General features: G+C 45.1%; 1 protein-coding gene across 1 annotated transcript in view; it reads left to right on the top strand.

Annotated features, from left to right (window-relative positions):
* The window catches only part of ppp2r5a (protein phosphatase 2, regulatory subunit B', alpha isoform), a 91,661-nt gene that overhangs the window by 76,482 nt on the left and 1,495 nt on the right, over window positions 1-13,684 (top strand). Inside the window, exons 7-12 of the mRNA XM_067242438.1 lie at window positions 11,234-11,342; window positions 11,619-11,672; window positions 11,868-11,918; window positions 12,108-12,227; window positions 12,386-12,513; window positions 13,390-13,491. Coding sequence (XP_067098539.1) covers window positions 11,234-11,342; window positions 11,619-11,672; window positions 11,868-11,918; window positions 12,108-12,227; window positions 12,386-12,513; window positions 13,390-13,491 — 564 coding nt within the window. The remainder of the gene's footprint in view (window positions 1-11,233; window positions 11,343-11,618; window positions 11,673-11,867; window positions 11,919-12,107; window positions 12,228-12,385; window positions 12,514-13,389; window positions 13,492-13,684) is intronic.

The raw sequence follows: 13,684 nt of genomic DNA, 5'->3' as shown, positions 1-13,684 counted from the left end.
TTTCGGCGCCCATGTTATCAAATGGGACCGACCACACTGGCTGCGAAGGGCTGCGAAGCTCCGCGATTGCCTGCGATCTGCAGCGATCGTTTCGGCAGCTGGTCGAATTTTTTCGCAAGACGCTTGCGAAATCGGCTGCAGGATGATAGAATACACCATATTAGTTGATATTTTTGAATACAAAAACATGTTAATATTTTACTACATTAATTGTAGAGCACGGTGAACATTTGTAAAGTTGTAGACTTTATCATTATTTTTGTTATATTACTTTGGAGGCCTACGTACAATATTAACTCTATATAAAAACCTAACTGCACAATGTTGGTAACGAACGGCCGTTCCATGTGGTTACCCTGATAAAAACGAATGAAAATAAATGGATTGATCTGTTGACCCATCATGCTCGTAGTTGTTTTGTTTGTTTGAGAGAAACGAGTTGTCACGCATTGCACACAACACACACGCAAGCAGACATAGTCTACCGAGAGAGAACCCCCAAGTCGATTTTGAAAATCAGCGAGAAATTCAAGGAGATGGACAACATTAAATTATTTCTCTAAGTTGAAAGGTAGTTGTATGACCCCCACCACCAATTTTACAAGGACAACGTAGAGAAGGATCAATGTTGGGATGCTGTTGGGGCGGCCGTTGGAATAACACGTTACCCAAATATAGCCTATGCCATGTTTATGTACCATGTCAGTGAAAAAGGAAAGTTCAGAGTAGCTGAAAGGCTTGATGACCGTCGCGGAGAAATGCGCATCTGGTGTGAACAGCTTTTGCTCAGTCGTAGCCGATCGTGACGCTGCACGGCGCGTCCAGGCGCTTCGCAGCCAGTGTGTCCCAGGCGTGAAACGCTACAGTTGAGAGGAGCTTCAAAATCTTTCTAGTTCGTCAGCATTACCACAATTTTCACTCTTCATGCTTCAATTTTGGATCAAAATATAGCTAAATTTGTGCTGGTCGTAGACAGTTGTCTCTGGAATCCAACAGACTTACACATTTGTTCAGAGCCCCACGAGAGTGAGACAAAGTCTCGCCCCATAGAGACCAATGCAAATCTGGTGACAAATTTCTCAGAGAAAGCAGAAGGTACACGTTTTTGAAACTGCCGGTAGTCGTATTTCTGACCGCACAGACGTATTAAGGATATCTCTGGTTTCGGCAGAGTCTTGGATCTCGGAAAATATCCTTATTTTTTGGATTGGACGTATAGTTTTGCGTCTAGGTTAACTTGTTTGAGGTGTGGTGCTAGGTAAATGTATGTTATTCTCTCTGCCCAGCTTGTTAGCGATCACAGCTGCGCCATCATCGTGGCAACCACACAGACACGCACCACTCAGTCTCTCACACAGGTGATTGGTATTAGCTTATTAGTGGAGTCACAAGACGGAGCTATTCAGTCAACTCATTTCATTAAAAGACTAAGAGCACTACTACACAACTACTACCACTACTGATGCAACTCGTGCTGCCACTACTACTGCACCTGCTGCTATATCTTATGTCACTACTACAACTACTAATTCCGCAGATGCTGCTAATATCTCTTTTACTACTATTGCTAATGGAACTGTTTTATTCTACTACGCCACTGATACTACTGTATCTGCTACTGCTATTACTATCCCAACTATAATTTCAACTACTAAAACGAATATTCTACTACTTCTACAGTTTAACAGTTCAGCTTTCAGCTTCTCCCGCATTGTATTTCAGCTCTTAGCATTGTTAGATGATGCAGTTCAGCTTCCATACTGCCTCTTTTGTGTGACTCACACATTTTTTTAATTCATTTTAGCTTTCAGCTAACTGGTATTTTCTCATTTCTGTATGTTCTGCAATTTTTACAAAATGTCAGCTTTCAGAATCAGAATGGGTTTTATTCACCATGAAAGTTTGCATAGACAAGGAATTTGTTTTGGCAGGAAGGTGCAAACAATAAACATATAGGAATCTAAACTTTAAATATGAGGACTAACTATACTAAGGGTACATAACTAGCAATACTAAGTGGAATTAGAATTAAAATAAACTATACAATAACATGTCAAATAAAATATAAGTTGCAGTAATTTACATCATAAAAATACAAAAAATACTAATATTACAAAAAATACAAATGGTACAGCATTCCAACACATTTTCTGCAGGAAATGCACTTTCTAGTTATTGTTTCTTTTCACACCCCTAAGGATCCCTAATATTTGGACTACATAGACAACGTCGTTGTCAAAGGGTTCGTCTTGGTAGCGATTGCGTTGCTTGTATTTTTATTTACGTTCCGTTGCCTGGTTTAAGTTGAAATTACGTTTTTGTGGCGACAAGTGAAGCTAACGGTGGCTAACTTGCTAGCCACAGTCACTGACATTACTAACGTCACAAAAACACGCGTGACTACCTGTAGCAGAACATTCGTTTAGCAGCTCCTTAACTTCTGGGAGATGACTAGGCTAACTATAGCTTTACTGCAAGGCAGCTGCAGAAACTCCACAAGCAAAGAGGCCAGGGTGATAACTATTTACTCATTTTACTTTGTGATATGAAACACAATTCTGAAGTGTAATGTCGAATATAAGCTGAAGGAAGTACATCTACTTTCGGAAACAGTAGTCTACTATTTCACTGAAGCATTAGCATCATGACATTAGCCTCTGTTGCCCGGGCAACACATACTACAGCGGTCTATGCATCTGTTTTCAATTGTTAAAGGTCACATGACATGCTGTTTTTTTTATGCTTTTACTTCACCACTCGCAAATTTGCCTTCCATCAACCCCAAGTTCGCGTGCTACAGATATGTTGCTGCTGGTGAGTGCTTTCTGCACAGCTCTCTGTTTGAAAGCTAAAGTGTAAGAACGTTTCGGCATGCTGCTTCAGATTTCTACACAATGTAGACACGCGCGGTTTCAATTTTACACTAGGCTTTGTGTTTGACCTCCTTATCTATTCTTTGTTTTTCTATGGCCGCACTGCAGCTACAATTCACTAAATCTCTCTTACTAATTAAACGCCGCCCTCAAATTAACGCCGCCCTCGAAATAACGCTGCACCAAAAATGATCATTGTGTAATAAACGCTGCGGCGTTTAATCAAAGAAATACGGTAGTTCTATTTAAAGATCCCATGACATGCTGTTTTTGGATGCCTTTATATAGGCCTTAATGGTCCCCTAATACTGTATCTAAGTCTCTTTCCCGAAATTCAGCCTTGGTGCAGAATTACAGCCACTACGAGCAGTCCCACAATGAGCTTTCCTCAGAACGAGCTGTTTCGGTGTCTGTTGCTTTAAATGCTAATGAGGAGGAGAGAGGCGGCACCATACGCTAATGTTTACAGTGGATATATCGCAATGGCTCGTAGCCCTGTTGCTGTAAGATGCCTCGAATTTGCCCATTCTCATCTTATCACCCTGGTTTGCAGAGGTGCACACCCATAGTCATTTCAATGAGGGGAAAGGCGGATATCGCACGCCATGAAACACCAACAGCAGAACGGTTATCCAAATAACAAAGAAGTGTACAACACTCGTGTTACAGTGTGTGTATTCACACACATACTTGATGCTATCTACCTTTACATTAGCGACGAGAGGCGGTTAGAATCGAAACTGTACTGTACTGTAGCGAGTGGTACGTGCCAGTGGATAGTGGTACATGCCAGCGCCTACACTGGTACGTGACAGTAGTTAGTGGTACATGCCAGCGCCTCCACTGGTACGTGACAGTGGCTAGTGGTACGTGCCAGTGCCTCTACTGGCACATGACAGTTACTGTTCTGTTGATAGTGGTACGCAAGTGTCTCGTGGCAGTTGCATTGGGTCTCTTGCAGCTTTTGTTTACTGTCATGTAACTGCCCCGCGGCCATTTAAGAATAGGAGAACAGGCTATAAACTTTTATTTTTTAAATATGTGTGGCGGCCTGTGGAAACCTGTGGATGTCGCGGCCGCTAATTGTTGGCTATAAGCCATAAAAGATCGAAAATCGTTTTCTGTCAAAATTGAGATTTTTGATGTTTTGTAAACTTCATTATAATGTACAAAAAGTATATGATTACTTATGAAAAACTGTCAATTTAAACGGTTTTTGGACATGTCAGCTAGCAAGATTTTCTTCCATCCATCCATCATCTTCCGCTTGTCCGGGGGTCGGGTCGGGGGGGCAGCAACCTAAGCAGGGAGGCCCAGACTTCCCTCTCCCCGGCCAGTTCCACCAGCTCTTCCTGGGGGACCCCGAGGTGTTCCCAGGCCAGCCGAGAGACATAGTCCCTCCAGCGTGTCCTGGGTCTTCCCCGGGGCCTCTTCCCAGTGGGACGTGCCCAGAACACCTCACCAGGGAGGCGTCCAGGAGGCATCCTGATCAGATGCCCGAGCCACCTCAACTGGCTCCTCTCGACGCGGAGGAGCAGCGGTTTTACTCTGAGCCCCTCCCGACCGGACAGCCCCGATCAGGGAATCCGGTATCCCGTACTCCCGGAGCACCCCCCACATGAGACCCCGAGGGACCCGGTCGAACGCCTTTTCCAAAATCCACAAAACATGTGTAGACTGGTTGGGCGAACTCCCATTCACCCTCCAGGACCCTGCCGAGGCTGTAGAGCTGGTCCACAGTTCCACGGCCAGGACGAAAACCACATTGCTCCTCCTGAATCCGAGGTTTCCCAGTGACGCTGAGGAGTAGCACACCCTCCGGTCCCCATTTTTAAAGAGGGGAACCACCACCCCCGGTCTGCCAGTCCAGAGGCACTGTCCCCGAGTCGAGTCAACCAAGGCAGCCCTACAACATCCAGTGCCTTAAGGAACTCCGGGCGGACCTCATCCACCCCAGGGGCCCTGCCACCGCGGAGCTTTTTAACCACCTCGGCGACCTCAGCCCCAGAGATAGAAGGGCCCCCCCCCCCCCCCGACGTCCCCAGACTCTGCTTCCATGTCGGAAAGCGTGTTGGTGGAATTAAGGAGGTCTTCAAAGGATTCCTTCCACTGATCCAGGACGTCCCCCGTCGAAGTCAGCAGCGCACCATCCCCACCATATACAGCGTTGACAGTGCACTGCTTGCCCCTCCTGAGTCGCCGGATGGTGGTCCAGAACCTTTTCTAAAAGCCGTTCGGAAGTCGTTCTCCATGGCCTCGCCGAACTCCTCCCACGCCCGGATTTTTGCCTCCGCGACCGCCAAAGCCGAATTCCGCTTGGCCTGCCGGTACACATCAGCTGCCTCTGGAGTCCTACCAGCCAATAAAGTCTGATAGGCCTCCTTCTTCAGCTTGACGGCATCCCTCACCTCCGGCGTCCACCACCGGGTTCAAGGGTTACCGCCGCGACATGCACCGACCACCTTGCAGCCCCAGCTCCGGTTGGCCGCCACAACAATGGAGGCCCGGAACATGGCCCATTCAGACTCAATGTCGTCGTCGTCCCAGGAGATTCTGCCAGCCGTTCCCAGCAGACACTCACATTACCTTTGGGCCGGCCAGGCCTGACCGGCGTCCTCCCCCACCATCGTAGCCAACTCACCACCAGGTGGTGATCAGTTGACGGCTCCGCCCCTCTCCTCACCCGAGTGTCCAAGACATTCGGTCTCAGGTCCGACGACACGACCTACAAAGTCGATCATCGCACTGACACCTCGGGTGTCCTGGTGCCAAGTGCACATATGGACACCCTTATGCTTGAACATGGCGTTCGGTATGGACAAGCCGTGTCTAGCACAAAAGTCCTACAACAAAACACCGCTCAGGTTCAGATCGGGGAGGCCGTTCCTCCCAATCACGCCCCTCCAGGTCTCACTGTCGTTGCCCACATGAGCATTGAAGTCTCCCAGGAGGACGAGGGCATCTCCTGGAGGAGCGCTTTCCAGCACCCCCCCCAGAGACTCCAAAAAGGGTGGGTGCTCTGAGCTGCCGTTTGGTGCGTTAGCACAAACAACAGTGAGGACCCGTCCCCCCACCCGAAGGCGGAGGGAGGCTACCCTCTCGTCCACCGGGGTGAACCCCAACATACAGGCGCCGAACCAACGGGAAACAAGTATTCCCACCCCAGCTCGACGCCTCTCACCAAGAGCAACTCCAGAGTGGAAGAGAGTCCAGCCCCTCTCAAGGAGCCGATGCTATGCGTCGAGGTGACTATATCTAGCCGGAACCTCTCTACCTCGCGCACCAGCTCAGGCTCCTTTCCCGCCAGCGAGGTGACGTTCCACGTCCCTAGAGCTAGCTTCTGCAGCCGAGGATTGGACCGCCAAGGCCCACGCCTTCGGCCGCCGCCCGTCTCACACTGCACCCGACCCCCATGACCCCTCCTGCGGATGGTGAGCCCACTGGAAGGGGGTCCCACGTTGCTTCTTCGGGCTGAGCCCGGCCGGGTCCTATGGGAAAAGGCCCGGCCACCAGGCGTTCGCCATCAGGCCCCACCCCCGGGCCTGGCTCCAGGGGGGGCCCCCGGTGACCCACGTCCGGGCAAGGGCAACTGGGAACTATTGTTGTGTTTCTTCATGGTTTTTTGAGCCACGCCTTGTCTGGTCTTTCACCTGGAACCTGTTTGCCCTGGGTGACCCTACCAGGGGCATAAAACCCCTGACAAAATAGCTTCCAGGATCATTAGGACACGCAAACCCCTCCACCGCGGTAAGGTGGTGACTCAGGGAGGGGGAAATGCAAATGTAGCCTACCTATATGTTGACTTCAGTTATTACAATTAATTATATACGCCACTAGGAGGCGCTGATAACACAACGATGTGCATTAGAGACGTAGGAGAGTCTACAACGGTGGCTCATGTGCACGCTTAAATTCAGTTACTCTGAGTAAAATAATTTTTTACTAATTCATTACGTGTGTACAAGTCTGCTTTACATTACAGTCACACTTACACTATATGCAACATAATGTCTAAATAGACTACTTCGTATGGTGAGCTTGTAGTGAGACATCAAAAGTATGGTTTGGAGTCTGTTAGCACGAACAGTTTAACTTATATTTCAAAAATAAAAGTTTATATGCTGTTCTCTTATTCTAAAATGGCCGTGGGGCAGTTACACAACAGTAAACTAAAGCTGCAAGACACCCAATGCAACTGCCATGAGACACTTGCGTACCACTATCAACAGAACAGTAACTGTCATGTGCCAGTATAGGCACTGGCATGTACCACTAGCCACTGTCACGTGCCAGTGGAGGCACTGGCATGTACCACTAGCTACTGTCACGTACCAGTGGAGGCAATGGCACGTACCACTAGCTGCTGTCATGTACCACTCACTCCACTGGCACGTACCACTCGTTACAGTACAGTACAGTTTCGGTTCTAACCGCCGCTACTGTTAGCGACAGTAACTGAGCGGTTAGCTGTTAGCTGCAGAGATAATTTTACAGCCACATTCTGAAGGTGACATTCTGACATGATGAAGAGTAGCAAGCTAGGTAACCATATACAGTAAAGCAACAAAATGAGCGTTAGTTGACTACTTATCCGAGGTTTGTGGCCGCACCAAGGAGAGTTGGTACTGATCCAGAATTTAATTTTAGATGGTCAGGAAGTCCAGCTTTGTATTGGCCCAAGTTGAGACAGTTGTGGCTGAAATGTTTGGCGCAGACATACAAAACTTTGGGAAGTTGTGCCGGCGCATTTCCAGAGAAAATAAAATTAAGACACTGGTTCTTCAGAGGCTCGGATGAAGGAACTAAAAAAAGACTTTTGTTTTCATTTGTACATACAAACACTGAGCAACTGTTATGCTTCGTTCGTTTGCAAGCCAAGATGTCTCTCGAGAAAAAACGATATTGCACTTGCATTGCCAGATTCTCATGGGCAGGCCAGAGAAAGGGGAGGTAACCTTCCTCCTTCTGACGTCACAAGGATAGCATTTTCAAAACCGAGCGTTTGAGCTTTAATTTTCTCAAAGGCGGAGAAGAATACCCAGGGCTTGGTTTACACCTATCAAAATTTCTAGCCACTGGGGGACCAAAGGCAGACTAGTGGAACTCATATTAATGTTAAATAACCTCTTAAAGGGAAGTTTTCATGTCATGGGTCCTTTAAATAAACATTCCTCACAAATAAATTTTTTGTTGTAGGATTTATTATAACATTAGATTACAAGTAAACGATTTGTTGGTGAAATTATCATTACCTGTGGTTTCGAACCAGTGTAGCTCACTGCAACGCTGTACGCAAGACACTAGAAAGAAAAATAACTCCACAGCTGTTTAGGAAGTCGACAGAGCATGTTCGGCACTCCCCTTACTTAAATCAAAAGTCTTTCAATTGGTGAAACTATCTGACTACTAACCTGAACTTCATTGCCACAGCCTAAACTTTGTCAATCTGTTCATGAAAAAAATCAGCCTAAACCGGAAACGGAACGTTACATCGAATTCAAGCAACGCAATCACTACCACCCAGACGAACACAGCAGTAGTCTAGTACAATTTACCGGGGTCAGCTTCTCCACACAGGGCTACATCGCATTTTGAGTTGTTACCTATATAATAAGTCTATGGTTGTTACTGACAATGATCGCTACTAGTGAGCTTTTTTTTGAATGAGCGATTTTCCCCTAAATAAATGTCAACCTTATTTACGTTTTTGGGGGCATATTTTCAGTTAGCAGATGGTACTGTTTCAATCGTGATTCCATCTAATACTGCCGGTGACAACGTTGTTACTTAAAATAGCTTGTTTCAAGGGGGTTCAGCTTGTTTCAAAGGGGGTTCTTAATGAATGGATGAAATATGAGTGGGCTAAATGCTTGAAAATATCACTAGAAGGGAAAAACTTAAGGTTAAGTATAAGTCATATAGGTTAGATTCATTCTACATTTACATTTAGTCATTTAGCAGATACCCTTATCCAGAGCGACTTACAGGAAGTACAGGGACATTCTACACTTTTTGTATTTTTAATTGTACATGAGCAGCAACAAATGTAGGCTATGCTTTTAAATCTATGCAATCTTCATAAATAATAAGTAGTCAATTTTATATAAAATATACAAAAATATCAGTTGTAAAAATTACAGTTAATAAAGGGACCCATTTGCAACCGATGCAAGCAAGCACACCCTACAATTTCCCCAGAAATTGTACCCTCTCTAGTAAGTAAGTAAGTAAGTAAGACTTTCTTTATATAGCACATTTCATACAAGAATTGTAGCTCAAGGTGCTTTACATAAAATCAATAAAAACAATAATACAAGTGATAAACAATTCAAACAGTTGAATTGTTTATCACTAGTTGCAACTTGTTTTACTATATGCTCTTATGGTTCTTGCCTTTGGCACTTAGGCTATTTGGTTTTTCACAATGTATGCTTCATGTTTTGGCTACCTGCAATGTTTGGGGCTATCTCATTGTTATGATCAGTGACCTATGCACTTTTGTAAAGCTCTCTCTTGGAAGTTGCTTTGGATAAAAGCGTCTGCTTTGAATGAATAAATGTAATGTAAATGTAATGTAAAAAGTTGTGAAATTTGGCACAGTCCCTTCATTATTTCCACCAAGTATCATGTCTCCAATTGGAGCACTCAAGCCCTACCAACAGGTCAAAGTTGGACTTGCGTTTACACACGTAACTTTTGAACTGGATGACCGATTTTCAAAAATGAGGTACCGTTGGATTCCCTGGATCAAGATGAGTTCAACACACCATATGGCGTCAATTTCAGGTTATATTATTAGATTTTCTGCCATTTTGAATTTTAAGGAAACACATTTTTCCGCTACTCCTCCTACACATCATCATCAGAGCAACCCTCACTTAAGGTATCGAAAGTTTTCTGATTTTCAAAACCGTTTGTCCAGTACAGCCAATCAAAATCGGCAACAAAGCAACCAAACAGAAAGTTGGGTCATATTTCAGCAACTCTATGAGATATCAACACCAAACTTGGTATTTCGACTCGGAACCCTCTTCTGAGGATGTCCAAACAATTTGATGTAATGTGACCATTGGGCGTGGCCGCAGGAAGCAAAAATGCGTTTTGGCCAATAACAGTTGATTTTTTTGCCTTTATCAAGTGATTCCTTTGTCTCATGATATCTTGAGACATCCCGTGTGTGACACATGATAACTTGTGATAACAGCCGAATTGATGCGGCCGCCATTTTGAATTACTGAAAAAAAAACTCCTCCTACAAATGTTGTCCAATCTTCACCACAGATTATCTTCAGACCAAGCCTCACAAAAGCTATCACATGGTTTTTAGATTTTCGAAACCGTTTGCCCGGTACAGCCAATCAAAATGTTTAGCTAAGCCACCAAACAGGAAGTTGGGTCGTATCTCAGCAAATCTTTGATGGATTCACACCAAACTTGCTGCATGCACTCGTAACCCTGTTCTGAGGATGTCTAAAATGTTTTCTGGGTCATTTGACTGCTTGGCCACCTCATTGCTGCTTGCAGCTATATTTTGTATTATATTCGATTTTGTGACACCCAACAACATCAAATAAAATACAATGGATCACAGTTTAAATGTTTATTACCAACAAGCAAATGGCGCAAATTTGTTGGAAAATTAACCCTGCAACATGACCTTTAACTTTACCGCGGTTTGTTTAGTTAGTTGGGAATAGTAGCTCTAAAAGCTAGCTACTATTAAGATATTAGAAGTAGGCCTAATCGTACAAGTAAATAGTAACCATACATTTGACATCCAGTTTTGTGAGTGTAATCTCACATCTAATAGCTAGCTAGCGTAGGGCTTCAGAGAGAGTACAATAGCAACACAGTATGTTGAAACAGACAAAAGTATGTTTGTTGATCTTTAAGATATTCAGCTGAGAATGGGGCATACCACACTGTTTTACTCTTGGATTTTGGGCTGTGGAAAGGGGAAAATTGACTCTCCCGCTCTAAACTGCTAGGGTATTTGTTTGTATTGTCTGCTTTAGTGTAAAGTGACAAAAGGGTGATGAAGGCTAGGATGACGCTAGCGACTACACTTTTGTTGAAATCTCAGTAAACATACACAGATGTATTAAAGGACTGGGACGCTTAGAGACAGAAAGAATGTGGACACCACATGTATCCACAAAGGGTCCGTTGATTCGGTTACTCAATCCATTCACAAAGAACAGTTAAACTATTTACATAATTTTTTTATACCCCTCCTGGCGCGAACCCGACGTTCTGCTCCTCCCCCACTGAGCACCGTCCTGTCCTACGAGTATCCTCTCCAGGGTGTTGCTGTTGTCCCCCGGTCATGGTGTCGAGTTCACTTCTGCTTCTGTCCGCAGCATCATCAACGGGTTTGCGCTGCCGCTGAAGGCAGAGCACAAGCAGTTCCTGATGAAGGTGCTCATCCCCATGCACACCGCTAAAGGACTGGCCCTGTTCCACGCCCAGGTAACTGTCCCAGCGCTCACCTGATAACGCTGCAGGACAGGGCCTAACCATCTATATACTCATAGAAATTTATACATTTCTTGGGGTCCATATTTTGTTTTGGATTGGATTGTACAGCCACCTAGTGGCTGTGACATCAACATGTTTGGTATGTAAGACCCTTTCTGATTCTGATGTGAATAAAGTCCTTGCAGGCCCCATTTGATATGTACAGTTTGTTTCATATAATACCTTCTGTTCACCTAAAGCCCTCTCTCTATCCCATGTTCCTGTTAGCTGGCCTACTGTGTGGTCCAGTTCCTGGAGAAGGATCCTACCCTCACTGAGCCGGTAAGCTTAGAGCGTGATGTGCTGTCTATAGAACGGTCACTTTGAGAGGATACAGAAAGCACTTAATGCTGTAGCATCCATATAGAAAAAAAGGATCCTGGTCATACAGACTAAGTTCCCTAAGTCTTCTGATCGTAAAAGTCAAACATAAGAGACCGAATTATCCTTTTTTAAGGTTCTCTTTTGTGTTCGCAGGTGATTCGTGGGCTGTTGAAGTTTTGGCCCAAAACCTGTAGCCAGAAGGAGGTATGTCTGTAATAGCCCCTCTTCCATGCTAAACCAGTCTCTAATAACCCCTCTCCCATGCCAAACCAGTCTGTAATAATCCCTATCCCATGCTAAACCAGTCTGTAATAACCCCTCTTCCATGCCAATGATGTCCCACCTAGCAGATCTTTGTATTGATGGTCCTATGTGTTGTGTCCATCTGTCTAGGTAATGTACCTGGGTGAAATCGAAGAGATCTTGGATGTAATTGAGCCCACACAGTTTAAGAAGATCCAGGAACCTCTATTCAAGCAGATCTCCAAGTGTGTGGCCAATCCCCACTTCCAGGTACATGTGAAAGTGCACACACACACAACAACTTAATCTCCTTTTCCTTTTGAAAGTGTGTTTGCCTCAAAGTGGATGTTCCACCTGACATGCATCCCTGTCCTGAGGAACGGAGAAGGGCTGTATCTGGAGAGACGGCAACTCTGTGTTTCTTTCAGGTAGCTGAGCGAGCTCTCTACTTCTGGAATAACGAGTACATCCTCAGTCTGATTGAGGAGAACATCCACAAGATTCTGCCAACTATGTTTGGCAGCCTGTACAGAATCTCCAAAGAACACTGGAATCCGTACGTATGGCATACAGCCTTCACCTCATCACCCTCTGACACCATGTCACTACAGCTGATTCTCACCTCTCCTGACTGGTTCATCACTTTAGTGCCACATACCAAAACCCTACTGTGCAGGAGTTTAGAAACATCTGTGCTGATGGTTTCATCCAAAGTGCATAGTTCTACAGTAATTCAGAGTCAAAGAATGGTCTGTATTTTCAAGCCACAATGCAAACTAACCACATGTCAGCTAAAAGGTGCGGCGAACAAAAATAATATTACAGTGCCATAACACTATCTCAATTCCTCAACTATAGTGTAACAATAACATTTTGATTACAGTAGTGCCTAGTACAGTGCAGCAGAAAGATCAACATATCTTAAGTGCAACTTCATCTATTCATGGGTGCATTATCTTGACAGTGGAACAACAGTATCTCAAAGACAAAGTGCTGGGAAAGGACACAGTTGCAGGAATCACAAGAAGTGATGAATGTGCCCGGAAGCTGTGCAAAGCAGAAGTTAGACTCAAGTTGAGTCCATATTCCTAGAGAGGGTACAATTTCTGGGGAAATGCCTCACTTTTCTCCACAAAAAATTAAATTAGGCCTGAACTGTCAAACGGAACGTTCGAGCGAATACGGAATCGGGACGGGACTCACATTTTGACACCGACATTGTCTATGTAGTGCAAAAAAAAATCTAAGGGGGGGGGGGGGGGAAATAATGAATAAACAAAAAAATATATGAGAGAGAATATAGGTGGTGCCAACTAGAGATATCTGCAACATCGTGTTCACTGTCCTCTGAAAGCTGTTGATGCTGTCCACTCTGTGTCCATGGACAGGGTCATAATGCCAGTATGATGTATATATGTTTCCCTTCCTCCAGGACAATTGTAGCCCTGGTGTACAACGTGCTGAAGACATTGATGGAGATGAACAGCACACTGTTTGACGAGCTGACGGCCTCCTACAAATCAGACAGGCAACGGTGAGTGAGTGCCCCCTAGCTGCAGCTGGTGTCAGCTGGAGTCAGATGGCTGAGCGGTTAGGGAATCGGGCTATTAATCAGAATGTTGACGGTTCGATTCCCGGTCCAAATGATGTGTCCTTTGGCAAGGCACTTCACGTACTGTAAGTCACTCTGGATAAGAGCGTCTGCTAAATGACTAAAATGTAAATGG

The sequence above is a fragment of the Osmerus mordax genome, chromosome 8 (assembly GCF_038355195.1).
Source record: "Osmerus mordax isolate fOsmMor3 chromosome 8, fOsmMor3.pri, whole genome shotgun sequence".
Lineage (NCBI taxonomy): Eukaryota > Metazoa > Chordata > Actinopteri > Osmeriformes > Osmeridae > Osmerus > Osmerus mordax.
The sequence above is the reverse complement of the archived record's forward strand: the minus strand, read 5'-3'. Positions and strand labels throughout refer to the sequence as shown.